Source organism: Dinoponera quadriceps, unplaced genomic scaffold (assembly GCF_001313825.1).
Source record: "Dinoponera quadriceps isolate SergipeBrazil2010 unplaced genomic scaffold, ASM131382v1 scaffold113, whole genome shotgun sequence".
NCBI classification, from domain to species: Eukaryota; Metazoa; Arthropoda; class Insecta; order Hymenoptera; family Formicidae; genus Dinoponera; species Dinoponera quadriceps.
Genome location: NW_014554899.1, coordinates 848653 through 867255, shown reverse-complemented (window position 1 = coordinate 867255; position 18603 = coordinate 848653). Strand labels below are relative to the sequence as shown.

At 48.8% G+C, this 18603-nt stretch overlaps 1 protein-coding gene across 4 annotated transcripts in view; it reads left to right on the top strand.

Moving 5' to 3' along the window:
* Positions 1-18603, top strand: part of LOC106742590 (epidermal growth factor receptor) — a 144368-nt gene that overhangs the window by 102443 nt on the left and 23322 nt on the right. For 3 of the 4 annotated variants that reach the window (XM_014615704.1, XM_014615701.1, XM_014615705.1), the window contains one exon: positions 16527-16864. The exons of the other annotated variant lie outside the window; for it this stretch is intronic. In XM_014615704.1, coding sequence (XP_014471190.1) covers positions 16732-16864 — 133 coding nt within the window. In that variant the 5' untranslated portion in view covers positions 16527-16731. The remainder of the gene's footprint in view (positions 1-16526; positions 16865-18603) is intronic. 4 annotated transcript variants of the gene reach the window in all.

Genomic DNA, 18603 nt, shown 5'->3' with positions numbered 1-18603 from the left:
GGGACGGGATCGAGAGAGAAGATAAAAAGTCTTCGAAAGACATTTAATAAATAAATAAACCTATTTGATTGACTCAAACAGAACTCTTCTTTGGATATGGGTAAATCAATGTTTTCGTTCTAAAAACTAAAATTTAGCTTCTTAAACCAAAACTTTTTCATTTTCGTCTCGAAAAATCAAACTTTGATCGCCAACCAATATTGTGTAATATTAATATAATATAATAATATTTAGCCTGTATCTCCAATCGAGAATTTTGTGTGAATCAACGAAATGGATTCTCAGTGTACAATTTATTGCTGTACATTAATACTTATATCATGTAATAAAATTATTATTATTATATTCGTGCTTATATATAAGAATATGAGTCTTGAATCGATGCTAATTTTTTTCCGTCCACACAAAAAATTTAATTTAACAATCGGAAATTATCCACTTTCGGCGCGCTGTGAAAGAATACACCTCGCGATAGCGCGATTTGGAAAAAATAAAATGTCGGCTGAATCCACAAGTAATTTGCGGGACCTTTTTCGGTGGAAACGCGCATTCTGTCCGCTCGCTAGCCGTGACATCGCGGCGTAAAAATCTGGAAACTACGGTCGCTCACGTGCCTCTCGCGAAATCCAGTCGGCCAAGTCTCCTTAACGCAGCGTGTGCCATTCACCGCGATGCACCGTATCGTTCAACCTCATTAGACGACTTAAAGCCGCTCGCTCGCTCGCTGGCGAGCAACACCCGTCGCCCGCACCTTGATGTTTCTATAACTTGGCGACTTAAGGTCCTTACCCGCTGCAATTTCGCCGCGAACGTCGCGCGTGTCCTCGCTTCTCGGCCGCGAGGACATCACCGTAAGCGGATTAGCTCGCTCGACGGCGGCTCGATTTCGCGACTTTATCTGGATGCGGCTTTTCTGCCTCTTCTCTCTCTCTCTCTCTCTCTGCCGTGCACCTTAGTCCGCGGAAGGATTAAAGAGGAGAGCATTCGATCGAGAGCGTCTCGTTCGGATACGAGTGAAAACCAGAAAGATAGAAAGAGAGAAAGAGAGAGTTACGAGAGCCGAGCACGCATGAAATGACACCGGCGGCAAGATCGGATTAACCCTAAACTCGGCAACGTATCTTTCCAGTAAGACACGCATTGATCCGCAGCACGGCCGCAAAATTCGCATCTTCCACGCTTCTCCTTTTCCCGTCCAGCTCTCGGTCTCTCTGTTTCTCTTACTTTCCCGCTCGAAACGCTTCTCTCCACCTTCCAGGAGGGCCATGTAGGGGATTAGCATGACTTCAGATACATATCGCGGAGGATCGACGAAAATGACCGTGAACCCCGTGCTCGCACGGAGAAAAATAATGAATCCTCGTGAGCACGGGAAAAGGGAGGATTACGCCGAGAGAGAGAGGGACGTAGGGGAGAGATCGTAGAGACTTCGGCTTTGGAGAGACCTCGCTGGAAGTATAATCCCCCATTAAGCACGGCATTCTCGAAGGGGCGCGCGTGATCGATCGCACGTACGCGTAGCTATGCGCGATTACACGGCCGCCGTGAGTACACATACGCGGCGCTGACTGCGCTTTTAACGATATTCGAATAATGTTCCTTTTGTTTTCACGATGCCCATAAGAGAAGTCCATTTCATTTCATCGTTATAACTTTCGGAAATATCCCATTTCACGCGGGGAGATCCGTCGCGTTTTTGAAGGCGGTCGGGCCGATCCTTCCCGATAACATCGCGAAGAGATCGCGAAGGATCCTCGGGATTTTTACCTGACGCGTTCAAGGACGCTGAGGAAAAGTCAGCGGGACTCCGGGGAATCGCATACGTTCCGCCAGGATGAGCGATGGACGTAGCGGTGGGGTTGTTCCTGAACATTTATAAGAGGCTGCCGGCAACACCGTGATAAATCAAAGCCCGGCGCAGCAGCTAGGGCTCGTGGGGAGGAGAGGGAGACGAAGAGCGGAGGAGGAGGAGAAGAGAGAGAAAGGGCAGGGTTGAACCGGACTCTCGTGGGGTCAGATCAACTTTCGTTGCTACGCGCGCAGAGGAGGCCGTCGAGGTCCCGAGATGAATGCCGAGTAGCGGAGGAGAAGGATTCATCTGCATTCCTGGCTATATGAAGGATGCTCCTCGTCGCTCCCGATAATTAACGGCCTCATCGTCGGTCTCGCGCAACAACAATAAAACTTGACGCTAACGCGTCTCTCTTTCCTTCTTTTTTTTCTTTTTTATTATCTCGATCGAAGACGCGCGATAATTTAGCGGTGGGATATTGCGCTTTATCGCGGCCGGTCGTTATCGCGCGGCAATTGCGGGCCTTGTTGCGGCATGATCGCGAGTGTGACTCGCCGTCTCGTCGAGATAATCTCCGCCGATCATCATCTCCGCTCGTCGAAGCGCAACTCAAGTCGCCGGCACGTTCGATCGTAGATTACGCTTGTGCGAAGAAAGTTTCCACGGCGATCATTACGGTGACGATAATGCCTTCATGATATAACGGGACCTTCATTACGCGTCATTGACGTGAGCGAGAGATTTCTAAGCTGGAAGGAACTTTGGGGAGAAGCCATTTACCCGACGTAGCCTTGAGTCGCATGCCGAAGGACATTACGGGTTACATACCGGGACAGCCGCGTTATTATCTCGAGGCCGTAAAAATTCGGCGTATCTGTCTGTGATATTAACTCTCTATAGAAGCAATTATCTTTTCCTCCCTCCTTCTCTCTCTCTCTCTCTCTCTCTATAGCTATCCGTCTCTCTTGTCGAAACCAGTGCAACTCGCGCGATCGAGAGCTGATTAATGACAGGGTGTCAGGTTAATCGTGCCGCCGCGAGTGACGACTAATTCGCTTTCGTTGAACCTATCGATCTTCAACACTATAGTTTCAAAATTTCGGGAAAAACTCGTTTTCCCCCAATTTTCTCGTGGACTTTTTTCTTCCTGGTTTCTTACCTTCTTTATGGAAATAAGTAAACATGGCAGGTTTTTAACTGAGCATGCACGCAGAAAATATTATAGTAAAAATTACCGTAAAATTTTGTAATACCTGGTATATCATATTGGAATTATGATTGAAATGATGGTGTGTGTTGTAGTCTTTAGTAATGTGTGCGTGAAATATATCATTAAGGATTACAATATACGTCATTTCAGCCATAATTCCGATATAGTCCAGCATTATAAAGTTTTGCGGCAATATTCGCTATAATATTTCCCTCCGTGTACGTGAATTTTTCTAAACGAATTTTCGCACTCTCGAGACAGAAACCGAAGGTATCCGCGAGGAAGTGAGGATAAAAGGGGATTTTTCCGAAACTTCAAAGCTGTACTCAACGCTAATCCAGCAGGCGCTCGCTAGACGATGTACGTATGTCGCGGCATGAAATTTTTTACAGACGAGATGCTCTCTCTGTCTCTCTCTTTCTCGATGTACAGCTGTCGATAAAGTCTCGCTTAATCCATACTGTGTCGGGGAGCATTACTTCGAATGACTGGCGAGCTGCCAGAACGGGGTTATGCTCGCGGTAAACGCGTGTGTAATGATAGGTTTCTCGTTCGCGCGCGGGACGTGGCACGAACCACGGCGCCCTTCGATGATGGGGCCCCATCCTCTCCCGGCGAGTCGAGAAGGCCCTCACGTCAGAGGCCCCAAATTGGTGCCCGTCGCGAATTGGCATAATAACGGGTATCGTGCCGCACCGATAGCTCGACCCGAGAGATCAAGTTCGTGCGTACGCGCCGCTTCGATCGCTCGCTAGGACGCTGGTGGAAAGACGAACGTCCATTTGAGATACGAACTTCCGGACAATGCTCGTCGGTTCGACGCGTCAAAGGTCGACTCGTTTAATCGCGGCAGTACGATGGAGAATCGAGCGTTCGTTGCCTCCTCCGTTTTTAATTTTTGTTTTCTCCCCTATTTATTTTTCATGGATATAATTTTTCTTCTGCGTGAGTGTACGTAAAAAGAAGGTGAAACTTCATATAAGCTTCTCGACCCGCGCACTTCGAGGATATAAACACCGACATCTGGTATCGCGAAATCCCGATACATTGGATTGCCGGTACGGCGTAGAAGCGCGAATTTTACGATCGCTAGTAACGAGATCGACACAAACGACGAGCGAGCTCGAGGGAGTCGAAGTGTCTCGATTGTAAACGAGAGTTTGACGCAGGTTCCCTCCTTCTTTATGGCCGGTTAGCTCCATTCGTGCTTTCGCCACCTGCCCCCTCGGCCGCGGTCCTACCCTTGCGGCCCGCGGCCTCGTTTCAGGCCCATTGTCCGCGGCGCGTTTCAAGATGCCGCCGGCGGCTTTAATGAGAATTTTAATTACCCAATCCGGGCGCTCTCTCGGGACGAAACACCGACGAAACGCGAGGAGCCATCCGAGAAGCGATCGCTCCTCGCTTGCGTAAGCAGCTCCGAAGTCTCGCGATCGACCGCTCTCGTTCCGGTTTCTAGATCGGCCGAAAAAATTCAATGGGGAAATTAGATAACGCAATGCACCCGTAACAACCTCCTTGACGAAACTCGCTTTATTACATCTGACGATTCTTCACGGGGAGTGGCCAAAAAAAAGTGCCGGATATACAAGTAGATAATTATTTCAGTATTTCTTATAATAAATATTTTTACTTAGATCAAATAATATTTACTTGACCGGAGTAAAATATTTTTCAGGTAAATCATTCCAATTAAAATATCTACTCGATCCGACGAAAATTTACTTAATTCGAATAGAAATGTGTTTTGAGTAATTATTTACTTGATTCTAGCATTTTTGTCTGTGTATTATTCGTTAAGATTGACGTCCAGCGGTTAGATGATCAAGCGTAACGTATTTTAACAAAGTTTTTCGGGCGTAATATGTTCGAACGAACTCATTCCAGCGTGTAATGTACGGTTAGAACAATCCCTTGTGATCATCGACGTCACTTTTTAACCGTTGCAACCATGCGGAGTACAGTGCGCTTTTCTCCGGCCTGTCCATGTGAGCCCACGATGCAACGCCTCCAAACGTACTTGGTTGATTTTTGTTGAAGTTGATGTGCGATTCGCTGAATTTCACTTCGGTTCTCATAAGCAATTTCGAGTCAGCTGACTTGAAGCCGGTCGAACCGCTCTTCGGAGGATCGTCCGATTCCGCGGGATCTTTTTTCTTCTGGGCCGACTTCAGTTTGCGCAGTTGATTTTCTCGGCGATTCTTCGACGACAAATCTCCGCTCGCAGAACTTCGCTTCGTACCCTCGACTTCTGTGATTTCCACATCGGGTTCTTCGGCCAACTTGTCTGCGGGTCGACGCGCGAACTGCGTCACTCCCGGATTTTCATTTATCGGATCTTTAAGCGGGTTCTGATCCTTTGTACTCTCCTTTATAGAAGATACATTCGGTTTCTTTTTCGGGAAGGGTTTAGTTGTATCAGCGGTTGCCAGCGGCGATTTCTTCCGTTGTATCTGCTTGTTCGCAAGTCCTTTGGAAAAGAGTCGAATGTCCTTTGACTCGGATGGCTTCAAACTGTTTGATTTTTCCGACTTCTGAATTTCCGTCGTGTTTGCAGCACTGAAACAAGACCATCTTTCTGTTCTTTCCTGCTGAAATTCTTCCTTTATGTTCTCAGCGTGATTTTCATCCACTTTCACGTCTGCGGATGTCGCGAGGTCTTTCACGATCGGATCGTTTTTCTCCTTCGAGATAATCCTCTCCGCTTCTGATTTCTCCACCTTGTCCGATTCTACTCGTTTTATCGCCGCTGTTTCATTAATCTGCTCCGTCTTTGGTGTCATTTCGATTATGGACTTCTTCGATGTCAAATCCAGTGTCTCCACGACTGCTGGGAGTGGATTTTGACTCTCCTTCGCTCCTTTATTTAATTTCATCGTTACCTTCCTCGATGCCACCTTTAAACCATAATCAATCAGAGTGCCGTCTTCCCTTTTCTCAATCGGCTTTATGACATTCAGGATCTTTTTTACTCTCGCATTCGTGCCGAACGCATCGTCGTTTGAGCTCGTCTCCTTCAGCGAGTAGTTACTCTTGGCAGTATCCTTCGACTCTTTCAACTTTCTCGGCAAGACGGATGCCTTCTTGACATACGCATCGAATTCTCCGCTTGCACTATGCTTGCTCTGTACACTCGTCGTCTCAGGCGTAGATAATGTGACTGGTTTCGCTATACCTGACATTTCCTCGCCGTCTTCCTTCGTAACCGGCGTCTGCGTATTATTAATATTCAAGTAGTTTCTCGTTACTTCGGAGGTAGTGTCGAGATTCCCCCGACTCGGTTTCAGTCCAAATAGCGAGTAGTGAACAGTCGAGTTAAATTCCTCACGTTGCTCCGAGGAGCTCCAGCGAGAAGTCGAATCTGCGATGGGATTACTGGCGGTAATATCTGCGTTATTCGCGTTCGGTAATGCCTCTTCATTCCAATCTGACGTCTGTGATTTGCGAATATCCTTCTTTTTCTTCATCCTGTTGAAGCCATCCGAGGACGACCACCAGGGGATCATATCCGAGGGGACGCGAGCGTCAGCAGACTCCTTCTCATCGTACTTGTTCGCCTCCGGATACCGAGGATTCGTCATCCTTTTCGCACATAATCTCTCGGTTTCCGCGTGGTTCGTTCTTTCGACTGACGGGACGTCCATCGTTGATTTATCAGCCGGCTGTTTCTTCGCTTTTTCACGTTGGATTTTCGAGCTCCGACTCCCGCTTGAAATTCCACGCTCGTTAGTCTTCCTCTTGACCGTATCACCGGTCTTGACATCCGTCCGAGCGGAAGCCTCGCGTTGCCGCGTATCGTCAGAAGCCGCGGAGGAAGTTTTCCTAGGGTTCTTGAGCGACGAGCGACTCGGGGGAACTGGCGGCGTCGGCGTCGTCGGCACAGCGCCAATCGTCACCGCATTTCGCTCCGTACTGCCCTTCGTCGGTTGGTTCTGAAAATTCGCGGATATCTGCACGTTCAGCACCCCACCCAGGCTGGGCTCGCTCCTCCTGCGCAACTCGTCCTCCGCTCGACTTCTGCTCGCCGCGTCCTCCTTGGCGAACGGTACCCTGATCTCGATTTTGTCGGACGAAGTCACCACGTCTAGCCGCTCGGTGCGCGCGACGATGCTCCTCAGCTCGGAAACCGGTTTGCCGTTGATTGAAAACTCAATCTGTTTGATCGGCGCGGAGTCCTCGCTAATCGAAATGCGCATCGGGCCGAAGTCGCCGCGCCGCACCGCGCTGTTCGTGCTTTGCCAGGCCGTCGTCGTGTTCCACTGAGCCTCGTTCGCCTGCGAGGCTGTTGTTTTCTCCTGGTTAGACCGCACGACGACGGACAATTCCTCGGGGCCCAAGGGATTCGATAATCCGACCGAGTCCACGTTGATGGACACCACGGACTCCTTCGCAGACGGTACCATGTGCAGCTCGACCTGCGGCCGCTGCGACGCGTTCGTTGACGCCTGCGTTGAACTCGGCCGCGCGGACGACGTCTCGACGACGGTGCGGCTCGCTTTTCGCGGTATCCCCTGCGAATTGTTCGTGCTGCTGGCGTTCCTCGTCGGAGTGACGAAGGACTCGAGAGAGCTTCTCGCTAACGCGTTCAGCCTCGGTGCCAAAGCGCCGTTCGATGCGACGGGAACGTTGTGCGTGGACTTGCAATCGGCCACTGGTTTCACGTAAGATTGATCTTCGTTCTTCGACTCGGCTTTGGTGACCTGCACGTGGTGGTTCTTGCTCGCATCTTCGTGATTTTGAAGATCGCGACGCTCGACGACGTCCGTGCTGTCGCGTCGGGTGGACCGATCGAATGGATTAAATGGGCCGGAAAAAAGTGAGCCGGTTGCTTGTCCTTTACCTGAAGCTCCACTCCGTTCGACGAGATCGATCATTTTCTCGCTCAAAGGCGACGACGTGAAAGTGCTGAATGGACTCTTGCGCAATGCGTTGCCGAAATAAGAATTGTCGTTTCGTGCTGCTGCAACGGACGTCTTACGAATTGCCTCGCTGTAATCGGCTATCATCTCTGCGTACGTTCGGGACGGTTTTTCGATGGACGCGATGAAACTGCCGTTGCGACTCGCATTATGCGCGTTGTTCATAGGCCTCTGAAACACGCGTCGCTCGCCAGACCCGTTGTCGCCATTAAATTTGACATTTTGGTAGATGGAGTTGCGGCGCGCTCTTCTCGCTACACTTTCCATCGACGATTTCTTCAGCGACATCACGCTGGATTTGGTTTTACTGCGCTGCTTGCAAATCGTTTTGCTCCCTTTCGAAACGAGCCGCGTGCTGCCTTGACGAAATTGCCCCGGGCGATTGACATCGATGCCACGACTCCTCGTCGCTACGGATAACGAGTCGTGCGGAAAATATGCCGATAATTCGCGAAAATATCGTGTTACTGAAAATGCACGTGAAAATTTCTAATTTTTTAGCTTTCAATTTTTTTTACATAAATATGGAGATAATTGGAGAGATGAGAATGCGTTGCGGTTAGCTACCAAATTGCGATGCAATATGCTAAATATTTACGAAAATTAAAGCTCTTAAATGATCCAGGCTTACATAAGAAATAACTTGTCGAGGAATTGACGCATAAATTATTCCGACGATACTTACTAGACGGAGCGTGGCGGGGAACGTTCACACCGAGGATGTGCTTTAGACGATTCATTTTCGGCGACCGATTACGACCGATACGTGTAAGCGCGAGATATACTCGGTTGATTTAGAGCTGTCGCTGGAGACGAGCTGGTTTGAACGATGTCTGACGGGATTATTTACTTCATGTGAAGACACATGACGCGAACCTGACTATTCCGTCACGAAAATATCAAAAGAGACAAACGAACCGCGCGCGACTCGTGAGGATACTTCAATTCGTACATCACAAACTTTGCTGTCACATCCGAACTTTCTTCAGTTTTACTTTTACAGTCGTTAATTTTCGCTTGTCGGAATTTTCGGACGCCGAATAAACGGCGCCTTAATAATGACGATAACGATAATAACAAATGTAAGCAATATAGGATCTTGATGCAGAATGAAAATCCTGGATTAGGTTAATGTAGGAATTATATTAATTGGAAATAAAAGAGACTCGCTCGGTGTGAGAGGTTGGTGCACCGCATAATTGGATTATATCCTTTCACAGGCTATATTAATAAATCGTGATCTTATACAGTTCTTTTAATTACTTATATTTATCGAGTTTATTATCAATTTCTATATACTGTCTTTGTAGACCGGTTGCCGTCAGGAAAGCAGTTATCTCATCGGATCAAATTGATGAAGCAGTGATCACATAAATCCAACTCTTTTTTTGATATAGTAATAATAGTTAACGGAGAAATTCGAGTGGGACGTCTTACACAAAACGTAGAGGAGACGAGCGAGAGTAAACGCGCATAGGACTCGTGGGCGTAACGTGTTACCGTCGGGGTGAAAAAAATAAACAAGTTTCTCGCGCCTGTTTCTCAGATGGAAATCCTCGATGCCGGGCACATCTCCGCTCGGCCATTATCGGCGCCTTCGCTATGAAGAAATGGCACCGGCGCGATCTTCAAAGCGGCGTCCATGCGTCCTTCTCCGCGACGATAGATCCCGAAGATAAGAATCCGGCGCGACTTGAACACACGGCCCTCGGAACGGCACCACAATGCGTTTATCTTCGCGATCTTTCCTCTTGCACGCCGCTTCAACGATGCATCTTCGACTACCATTCGTCCCCTTCGCGATCCTTCGCTCCGTGCGGGGCTCTCTTTTTCGCTCGATTCCCCGACGGAACCGTCAATTTGCGATCCGTCGAGGATCGGCCGAAACGCACCCGACTGCCGGAGGGAGCATTGATTAGCCCCGTAGTGTAATCTCACCTGCGGAGGTAGAGGCAACCCCGTGATCGATCCTCTCGCTTTCTTCCTCTCTCTCTCTCTCTCTCTCCAAGAGCGGGATCTCCTCGGCAGATACGCGCATCCGAGGAAGCGACTCTTCACGAACTCGAACTTTGCTCGGGGAGTCACGATGCAGAACCGCACGAAGCGCGGTCGTGCCGACAGAAGTTACCCATGGCTCTGCAGCGTGGAATTCTCGCGAGCGAGATCGTGGCGCGCGTTCTCCTCGTGTCGGTCCTCCTCGTGGCCGCGATATCTCTCCCGGTCGAGAGCGCGGAGGCCCGTCACGAAGTCACGAACGTTATTAAAGCGAAGCGCGGAAACGTGATTCGCCCGCTAGGAAGCCGAATAGGTGTCTGACGAGCTGCTACCATTTCTCCCCTTTGCACTCGTGTCCCCCCCTTCCTCCCCGGCGTTTTTTCCTCTCGCTCTTGTTGCTCTCCCGTCTCTTCGCCTCTTCTTCGCCGTCTTGCGCGCGTCTCGCTGGCGGGAGGGATGCGATTGGACGGCCGGGTCCAGTTCGGATGTACCATCAGCGTTAAATCGGAGAGATATTGCGGGCCCCTCTCTCTCCTTTCCTCGGACAGGAACGTATCTCAAATAGCAATTTCAAGGCCGAATAATCGGCGGCGTTCACGTCCGCGGCTGGCTTTACGGCGTCCGATCATGCAACCCGTCGTTGCTGCGAGGGCTGCGCAGGATCAAATGTTGAGCCATATACGGCCCAATGGGAAAGTGAGCCGACGTTGGGATCGCCGGTTCGTTTAGCTGCTTAACCGGAGAGTCCGTTTTTGTCGGTCGGCCGATTGTGCGGACTTCTAAATCAAATCTCTGTCTCTCGTGGAGGATGTAAAAGGAAATGCGCGGTCGGAAAGGGAGAATCGCGCGCGGGGAGCGGTGAGAGACGCGGTTTCCGCCGGTGGGAAAGTGAGAGACGGTCCTCCGCGAGATGATCATCGCGCAAACGAGATTTAGAGAATCGACGCGTCCCTTGCCAGCTGCTCTGCTTTGCGCTAAAAAAGGAAGCCCTTCGCCGGCCCTTTGGACTGCTAAAAAGGAAAAGGAATACGTGACTCGACGCACGTCTTATCGCGCCTCTTAATCGGGCATTCGCACACACCTCCGATAACGCGCGATGTCGCGCGACGTGTGCACACCTTGAGGAAACACCGGCTCTCGTCGAGGGAGAAGATCAAAGCAGGAAGGGTCACGTACGCAGTCGTCGCGGGACTGGCGTCTCACGCGAGATTGCGAGCTGCTTGTATTTCATTTCGAAGTTTCGCGCGACTCGGCCGGTCGCGCCGCTCGGAGAGCGAGTTTCACTTTTGCTGAGATTATTGGCGGTGATAAAATGGCCATACGATACGATGGCGGGAAGGTATCGTGTGCGGATAAACAGCGGTAAATCATGTCGCCCTGTCCGCACTTCCTCGCCGGCGATGTTGGCGGCTAACGAACGAGGTTTATTAGATCTCTCGGGCTCTCTAACGTCACGCATGTCAACTTGGGCTCGTTAACATCGAGACGTCGAGACCCCGCGATCAGCGTGTATACGTAATCGAAATATTAATGGATAAGGAAAAGGGACTAAGATGACGGGTAAAAGGACGTTTTATCCTTTTTTTTCCTTTTAAGTTAATAATAAATGACGAGTTAATACCGAACTTATTAGAAGCTTTAAATAATAATAAATAATGTGGTATGGTTTGTTCAAAAATAATAATTTCATTTATTTTATTGTATCGTACAGACGTTATGATAACAGTATAATATAAAAAGTTTGAGAAAATTATTCTTTGTGTGCGTGAAAATTTTATTTTTAACCTTCGTCATATTACCTATACATGAGAGCAAGATGAGACGTTCTGAAAAAGTTCTAGTCAAATAAAATTCAAATTTATCTATCAATTTCTCAGTTTATGCAGATGATAAGGCTTTAATTACTCCAAAAAACGTGTTATTTTCACGTCACAAAATTACATCTATAAAAATGAAGAAAAAATCGATAAATTTTCAGATCGTCGTCTCACCCCTCTCGCCCCTATTACACATGCCGGATCACCAAACCGCTCGGAGCGAGCTTTCGTGCTTATGGTAGCTCGTAGGTCATATTCTACAATCGCAACTTCCGGACGTTCGTTTTCGCGTTCACCTTACCCTTTACCTAAACCCGAGCGTTCTTGAATAAAACCATCACGCCGGCTGGAGCCGCGAACAGATGTAACCTCGGGACGTCTCGGGCGCGGCGGCTCTTTTTCGTGTTCACGTGGGCACATTGTTGCCCTAGGCTCTTCAATTGCTTGTCTTCCGGCGCACATACGCGTTTCTCGCGCGCCCTTATATCTCGCCGTCACCATTGTCGTGAGCGGAGACGTTACGACGGCCGGCGTTGTTGAGAACGGGCGAGAGAAACGGGGAGCGTTCACCCGCATACAAATTGATCCTTTTTGCCGGCGGCGGACTCGCACCGGCAGCGCCTTGTGGCTCTAAAAGTCTCCCTTGCGCGGCCACCGAAAAACCGGCCCGGGGGGGGATACACGGGGGTTACAAGGGGGTTGTCGCGTTTTGTGGAAACAATCAGCAGGTTGTCGCGAAACAAGGATATGAATGCATAAGGAGCGCAGTTAACACGGTTGCACGCCGTGTTCGCCGACTCTTCGTTTTTTTGTTTCGAACCCTCCCTCAAAGGACGCCGCTTTTGTGCCCGAGTCCTCGGCCGGGCGAGGGGACGGCGCGGAGGCCCCAGAGAGAGGGCGGAAAAACGAAGGACGAAGGAACGCGTAGGTCTCCCCGGCGACGATATATACGATCAACGTCGCCGCACGGCGGTGGTGAGAGGTCCTCCTCGTTTTATTGTCCCCTGGACACTCCTCGACGTCCGCGACGCTCTGCATTCGGCATTTCGTCGCTCCTGCTCGAAGGATTCTCGCCGGGTCCGCGAGAGGAAATTCCAGACTTCTTGCGTGCACTGAGCTAACATCGCTCGCTTTTCGCTCTCTGAGCTATTATAATATTTGTCAGTGAAATTAGCAGCGTTTCGTTCCGTCGAAGACAGATATCATTCCTTCGTCTTGGATTTTCTTCGACCGTATTACTCTCTTTTTCATTATTTTTCCATCGGCTGGCTTTACAGTTCTGTACTGGCGGTACAGAATTTTGTGATAATTTTTTACTACAGTATTTCCTCCGTGACGCTCGTATGAGAAAAACGGAAGTTGGAATTTAAAATGGGCATACTTAGCGTTCGCTTTGCGCCCAGAATAAAGCCCCAAGTTCTTATCTGCGGTCCGACAGAGGTGATACCTAGTTCACGCTGATGGAGAGCCGCGTGGATATTGTTTATGGCGTTATAGCGTTACAACCGGACGGTAACCGACCGCTGTAACCGGAGCTGATGCCGCTTTGTTTCTTATCGCGAGCGTAAATTATTCGATTTCGCGTCATCCTTAATTGAGATGGGATACCATCACCGAGTCGTCGAAACGTGTCACGCATGAGTGCAGGAAGAGATATCGCGCGTCTTTTCACCTGCGCGGTACAAAAAGCGCTTCTTATTACGTCGCCCGTAAAGACGTCGATTTTATTCCGTTCCAAGAGGATCGAGCTTGATCTCTTCGCGCGGTTTCGCAAAATCGCCGTTGGGCCGCGAACAACACGATTAAACTCGCTAGTATGTTTATAGCACGCTGTGTTTTTGCTTTTGCATCGTGCTCGCGCAATTAGATAGACAGCCATAAAGAGAGGATTAAAGTCCGGGGTACGATAAAAATTTGCACGAGCCCGGACTATCCGTCCACCGTCCCGACCGTGCAATTAAGCGTGCAACGTCGACGGCGCCTCGGTCTTTTGAGGTTTGGGTTAATTCCGCCGTTCGAACGGTATGCCTGGAAACCGGTTCGCAGGCTTGTAATTCGTGTCGTGTCTTCGCATTTCTGACGAAGTCGCCAGCGCCTATGCAAATACTTATCAGCGATTTGCAGATGTAACCTATCAGGAACACGCTCGTTATCCTAGAGAAAACCGAGGTGAGGCGTTCTCGAAAGCGCGGGGAATCCATTAACTACATAAAGCCCGCTAAACGATGTATCGGTGAATTCTTGATCGCGATTAATCGCGAGAGTTACAACACATCAATATATTAACCCGATGGTTTATCTCACTACAATTTCGATGCCTGAGCATCTCAACTCCGGCACTCATCGGCTACTTAGCATGTTAATCAGGCGGAATTATATTTTGCGACTGGAAATTCGGATAAAAAGTCGAGAGTTCCTCGACGAGAGGCCGACGTGTTAATTTCGCCATGTCGGATGTCGCACGAAGACAAGGTCGTCGCGATCATCGCAACGTTTCGTGCGCATTTTGCACCTGTGCGACGCGACCCGTTCTCTGAAATCGATGATTCGGTCGTTTTACGATCGAATCGCGCTCGTCCCGTCCGTCCTGCGAACTTATCGCGCGGAAACGCGCGACTTTGTACGCGTCGCGTTACGATCGGCCGTTACTCGAGCTGCACCCCGAGGTCTCCCCTTCGGGACGTCTCTCCCACGTCTTTCTCGCCGGCAGACAGCGTGGTACCGCGGCGACCGGAGGAGAATCGTGTCGGAAAGGGCGAGGGGGAGCAAGCGGGACAATCACGAGCCACACGATCGGGTGTCGCGTCAACGATGGCTCGTCGTCGGCTACCGATCGTAATTAATAGGGACGATCCGAAGGGACAACCTTAACGAGACACCCGCAATCAGGCCGCCGTCGCCGCGCGCGCGCGACTCGGTCGATGTCATTTGTTTAAGTTGATCCTCGCTTGTCACGCCCGAATAAGGTAACTCGTGTTCGCCGCTCCGCGGGGAGTGCGAAAGAACAAAGAGAGAGTCGAGTGAGTGTCGGGATGGTCTCCCGGATGAGATCGACGACGGGGAGGATAGAGACGGAGGAAGAGACGCGAAAGAGAGAAGGAGGAGGAGGAACGAACAGGCAAGCAGACACCTGCTGTTAGCTGCATTGTCTTCCTCTCTTTTTCGATTTTCGCCCCTTCTTCCTCCGCCTTCATCCCTTCGTTTTCCTCCTCTTTGTTTCTTCTCATTCTTCCTTAGGCTGCTCGCAGAGCCTCGAAGGTAATCTTTGAACGAGGCGATGACGCAACAACAACCGGGCCCGTCTGAAAGGACGAGTGAATGTTTTTTCGTGCTTACGCGCTTTTTCTTCCGGAGAAATCGAGGGACCGAATGTGAGATCCCTCTCCGTGGAGGTACGCTGATACAAATTAAATCAGGGGGTCGGATCGTCGCGATAAAAACGTGAGATTGAGCGTTTAGTCGGCGCAACGGAGCTCCTTTAACCTTCGTTGGACGCGCGAGGTGCTTCTGATCAGCCAGAAATACTCGGGTAGAAATATGTACAGTTTACTTAGACATTCGTCCAGTTACTGTCTAATATTAAGCATTCTCATTAATTGTAACAATACTGCTTAGGAAATGAGCGAAAGTTTGATAGAATTTTATTCAAGGATACTTTTAGGGCAAAACTGTCTATTTGAACAGGAGTCTTATTAATCAAATGAATAGTTTATTCGTCCATTTATTGCTCTGTTTTTGTTCAGCAAATGAGTTCAAATTTTGCTCATTTTTTGTGCACGGTAACCGCAGCAAAATTGGAACCCCAAGTAGTTTTACTCGTCAGTTATTAGACGAAAGTTAGTAATCTGCCCGATAACTGCTGAAAAAAATGCGTAAAATACAAATTTCTACCAGGGATATAAACTATCGTTCTACGAACAGTTTATGCGATCTCGCGTTAACAGATTTATCCTCTGGAGACGAAGTTGACGGTTGAATTTATCACGCCAATTCGAATCACACTTAAAGGAAATTGAGTAAACGTTAACAGTTTGTCTGAGACGCGAGCGCATATTTATGATACTGTCGCGCTATTCATTAGAGAGCGGCTGCGCAACGCATACCGCGATGTGATACGATCGGGGATGCATGCTTCGTAGCATTATTCAGACGATGTGTAATAGACATCGTTGCTGGGGTTGTTTAAGAACACGTGCTCGGGTGGGAAGCACACCAATCGGCGTAACTCATCGTAGTGGCTGATAGTTATTGATTTACACGCGTAACTCGCGAAACATAATTCTCCGAGAGCGCTAATGGAAATAAGAGGGATTTCAACAACGGGGGATGATTTACACTGATTGCCCTTCGCTCCTTATTTCATCCGGGAAAAGTACAATCGCATTTTCACCGGGCGTTACCCGTTGCAAACGCGTCTATCGAAATCTTCACGTCGCCTCGGGCTCTTGGAGTTTTTATTTTCCTGTAAAGTGCGCAATTTCCTGTCTCAATGAAGCTTGGATAACATATTGAGTTAATGTTAAAGTTCGTTCCGCTTTTTTATCGGTTTTTTGCTCAGAAATTCCAGAATCTCGAAAATCATCGAATGTATATTTAATTGATTGTATTTAAAAATAAATCAATATTACATTTTAATTGAAAAACCGAACGAACTGTTGCGTGTCAACCTAATAAGGGAAAATGAAAAACGAATCAAAGTCGACGTTTAGACAGCCGCGTGTACCGCTAAACGGTTACTACGAGCGGGACCCTCTTAACATAGCTTTTCCACTAATTGAAGATCCTTCTCTTTTCAGACAATCGCGACCACTTTAACGCCGGACATGCGACATGCACGGTGAAGAAGGGAGAGCTATGGCAGCGGCGGAAACAGCCTTACGAAGCTCCTCCGGTCCTCTCCTCGTTCGTGACAGTCGACGGGTCCACGAAGCAGAAGAGGGAATCCTCGCTCAGGTCACCTTGGCAAGGCCTACGGGTTCGTAAAGGGCATGAAAGCTCATCATGTTCAACTACCGACACGGGCTGCAAGCGCTGTCGACCTGCAACCTCCTCGGCGTGACATTCCTCCTACTGATCGTCGCCGGTAGCTACGATGTGTCAGCGGATCTCAATTCGGAATTCGTCAAAGGGAAAAGTGAGTCTCGTCGCAACACTTCCACCAGGAAGTGCCGTTACACGGGTTACAATCACCTAGCGACACAGCGAACGTGCAGACGTGTTCGATCGTGATTCTTTGTTCTCGTGCGAAACAGAGTCGGGATGAACGCGCCGCGATTCAACGTTTAACGAGAAGCCGAGAAAAGCAAGCATTATGTAATCATTAAAACAGTAATCATGAAAATCATGTAATCATGAAAACAATTACTACGAATCTTTATAAAAACAATGTACTCATTTTTAACGAGTTTATAATAACTATCGATTTTATCGTTGAAATATATTGACGGGGCACACACGTAAACGCAGTTTCATCCTATCGTTAAGTAACACCATATCTGTGTTGCACGTCAGAATCACGATTAGATAATTACCACGTTCGGCGTAGAGGTGATGATGACACGTGGGCAATTATTATTTTAATCGCCATACTTACTATTTGCTTCGCTCGTAACATCCGGAGCGTTCACGTTCGGAGCGACGGAGTCTCGCTCGGACGTGAACGCGTCCCGCAATGAAAGAGCAGCTCGCGAGCATCGGTGGACGACGAGGACGACGTGGCGATGGCGGTAACATAATTTATCAGCACGTACGAGCGCGTATCGTCGCTGCGAGTCAGCTTTTTTTTTTCACGAGGCACGCCACACGTATTCCGCGCTCTTCCTAGCGGAGAACCATCGCTCGTAGATCATCTAGACGGTGCTGTCTGGAAAAGTAGAAAGCGAAGCGGTGTGCCGGCGCACAGCGCGTGGGCGTCGCTCGGTCGGTCGGAATCCCTTTTACTCGAATCGTACCTGGAAAGTACCGTTCCTCCTATCTCCAGAGGAGAAAGGAAGAGGCGCTGGAAGAGAGAGGAGGAGGCGGGTAAGAGGAGGAGGGCACGCGCCGCTTAAAATCTCACCTCTTACCTCCCGTCTCTGCTCCGTAGGGCGACGTCGTGTAGGTGCATCCACGAGTGGTACTCCCGTGATCGAGAGCGCGCTCTCGGAGTCGTGTGGCCCGCAACGAGCTTGACCCACATTAGGTGCGGTGTTTATGTTTGTGTTGATGACCGCTACGAGAACTAGTCGTCGACGCAGATATTATTGCGCCCGACGACTATCACGGTACAGCTCGCACGAACGGCGACCACACGTGCGCTCTTACGGAAGCTGCGGGCGTTCGCAAGCTTCACGGAAAAGAGGAATTAACTGTTCGTGTAATACAACTAGAATTTAATTACCAGACCTAGTTTTTAGTCGTGGAAGCTAAAAACTAGATACAGGGATGAAGAAATTAGCTAAATTAATTGAATTTCAATTGTATTGTATGAACAGCTGATTTTTATCTTGGGAGCGAGTTTTAGCTGTGGGAGCTAATTTTTTTCTCCCGGCTGATTTCTTCGGCGATCTGTGTGATCGAGTATGTCAATTACGAATTGAAATGATAGAAGCGAATTATGATAACGAGAGAGATATGGGATCGCGATGTTACCATCAACAATGTCCTTGTACATTTCCATACAAGGCGAATAGTAATTAGAATAAAACATACTGAAAGACACAGATTTGATTCTCTGAAATCAAATATTTTTCATTTTCGTTTCAGAGAAATTTCGGTTCTCACAACCGAAACATTTTATTTGCCCATATCCAAACCAAGCTTTGAATCAACTAAATAGGTTTTTCATTGCAAATTCGACGAAAATCAGGACTTGATTTTAAGAGTACGTTTAAG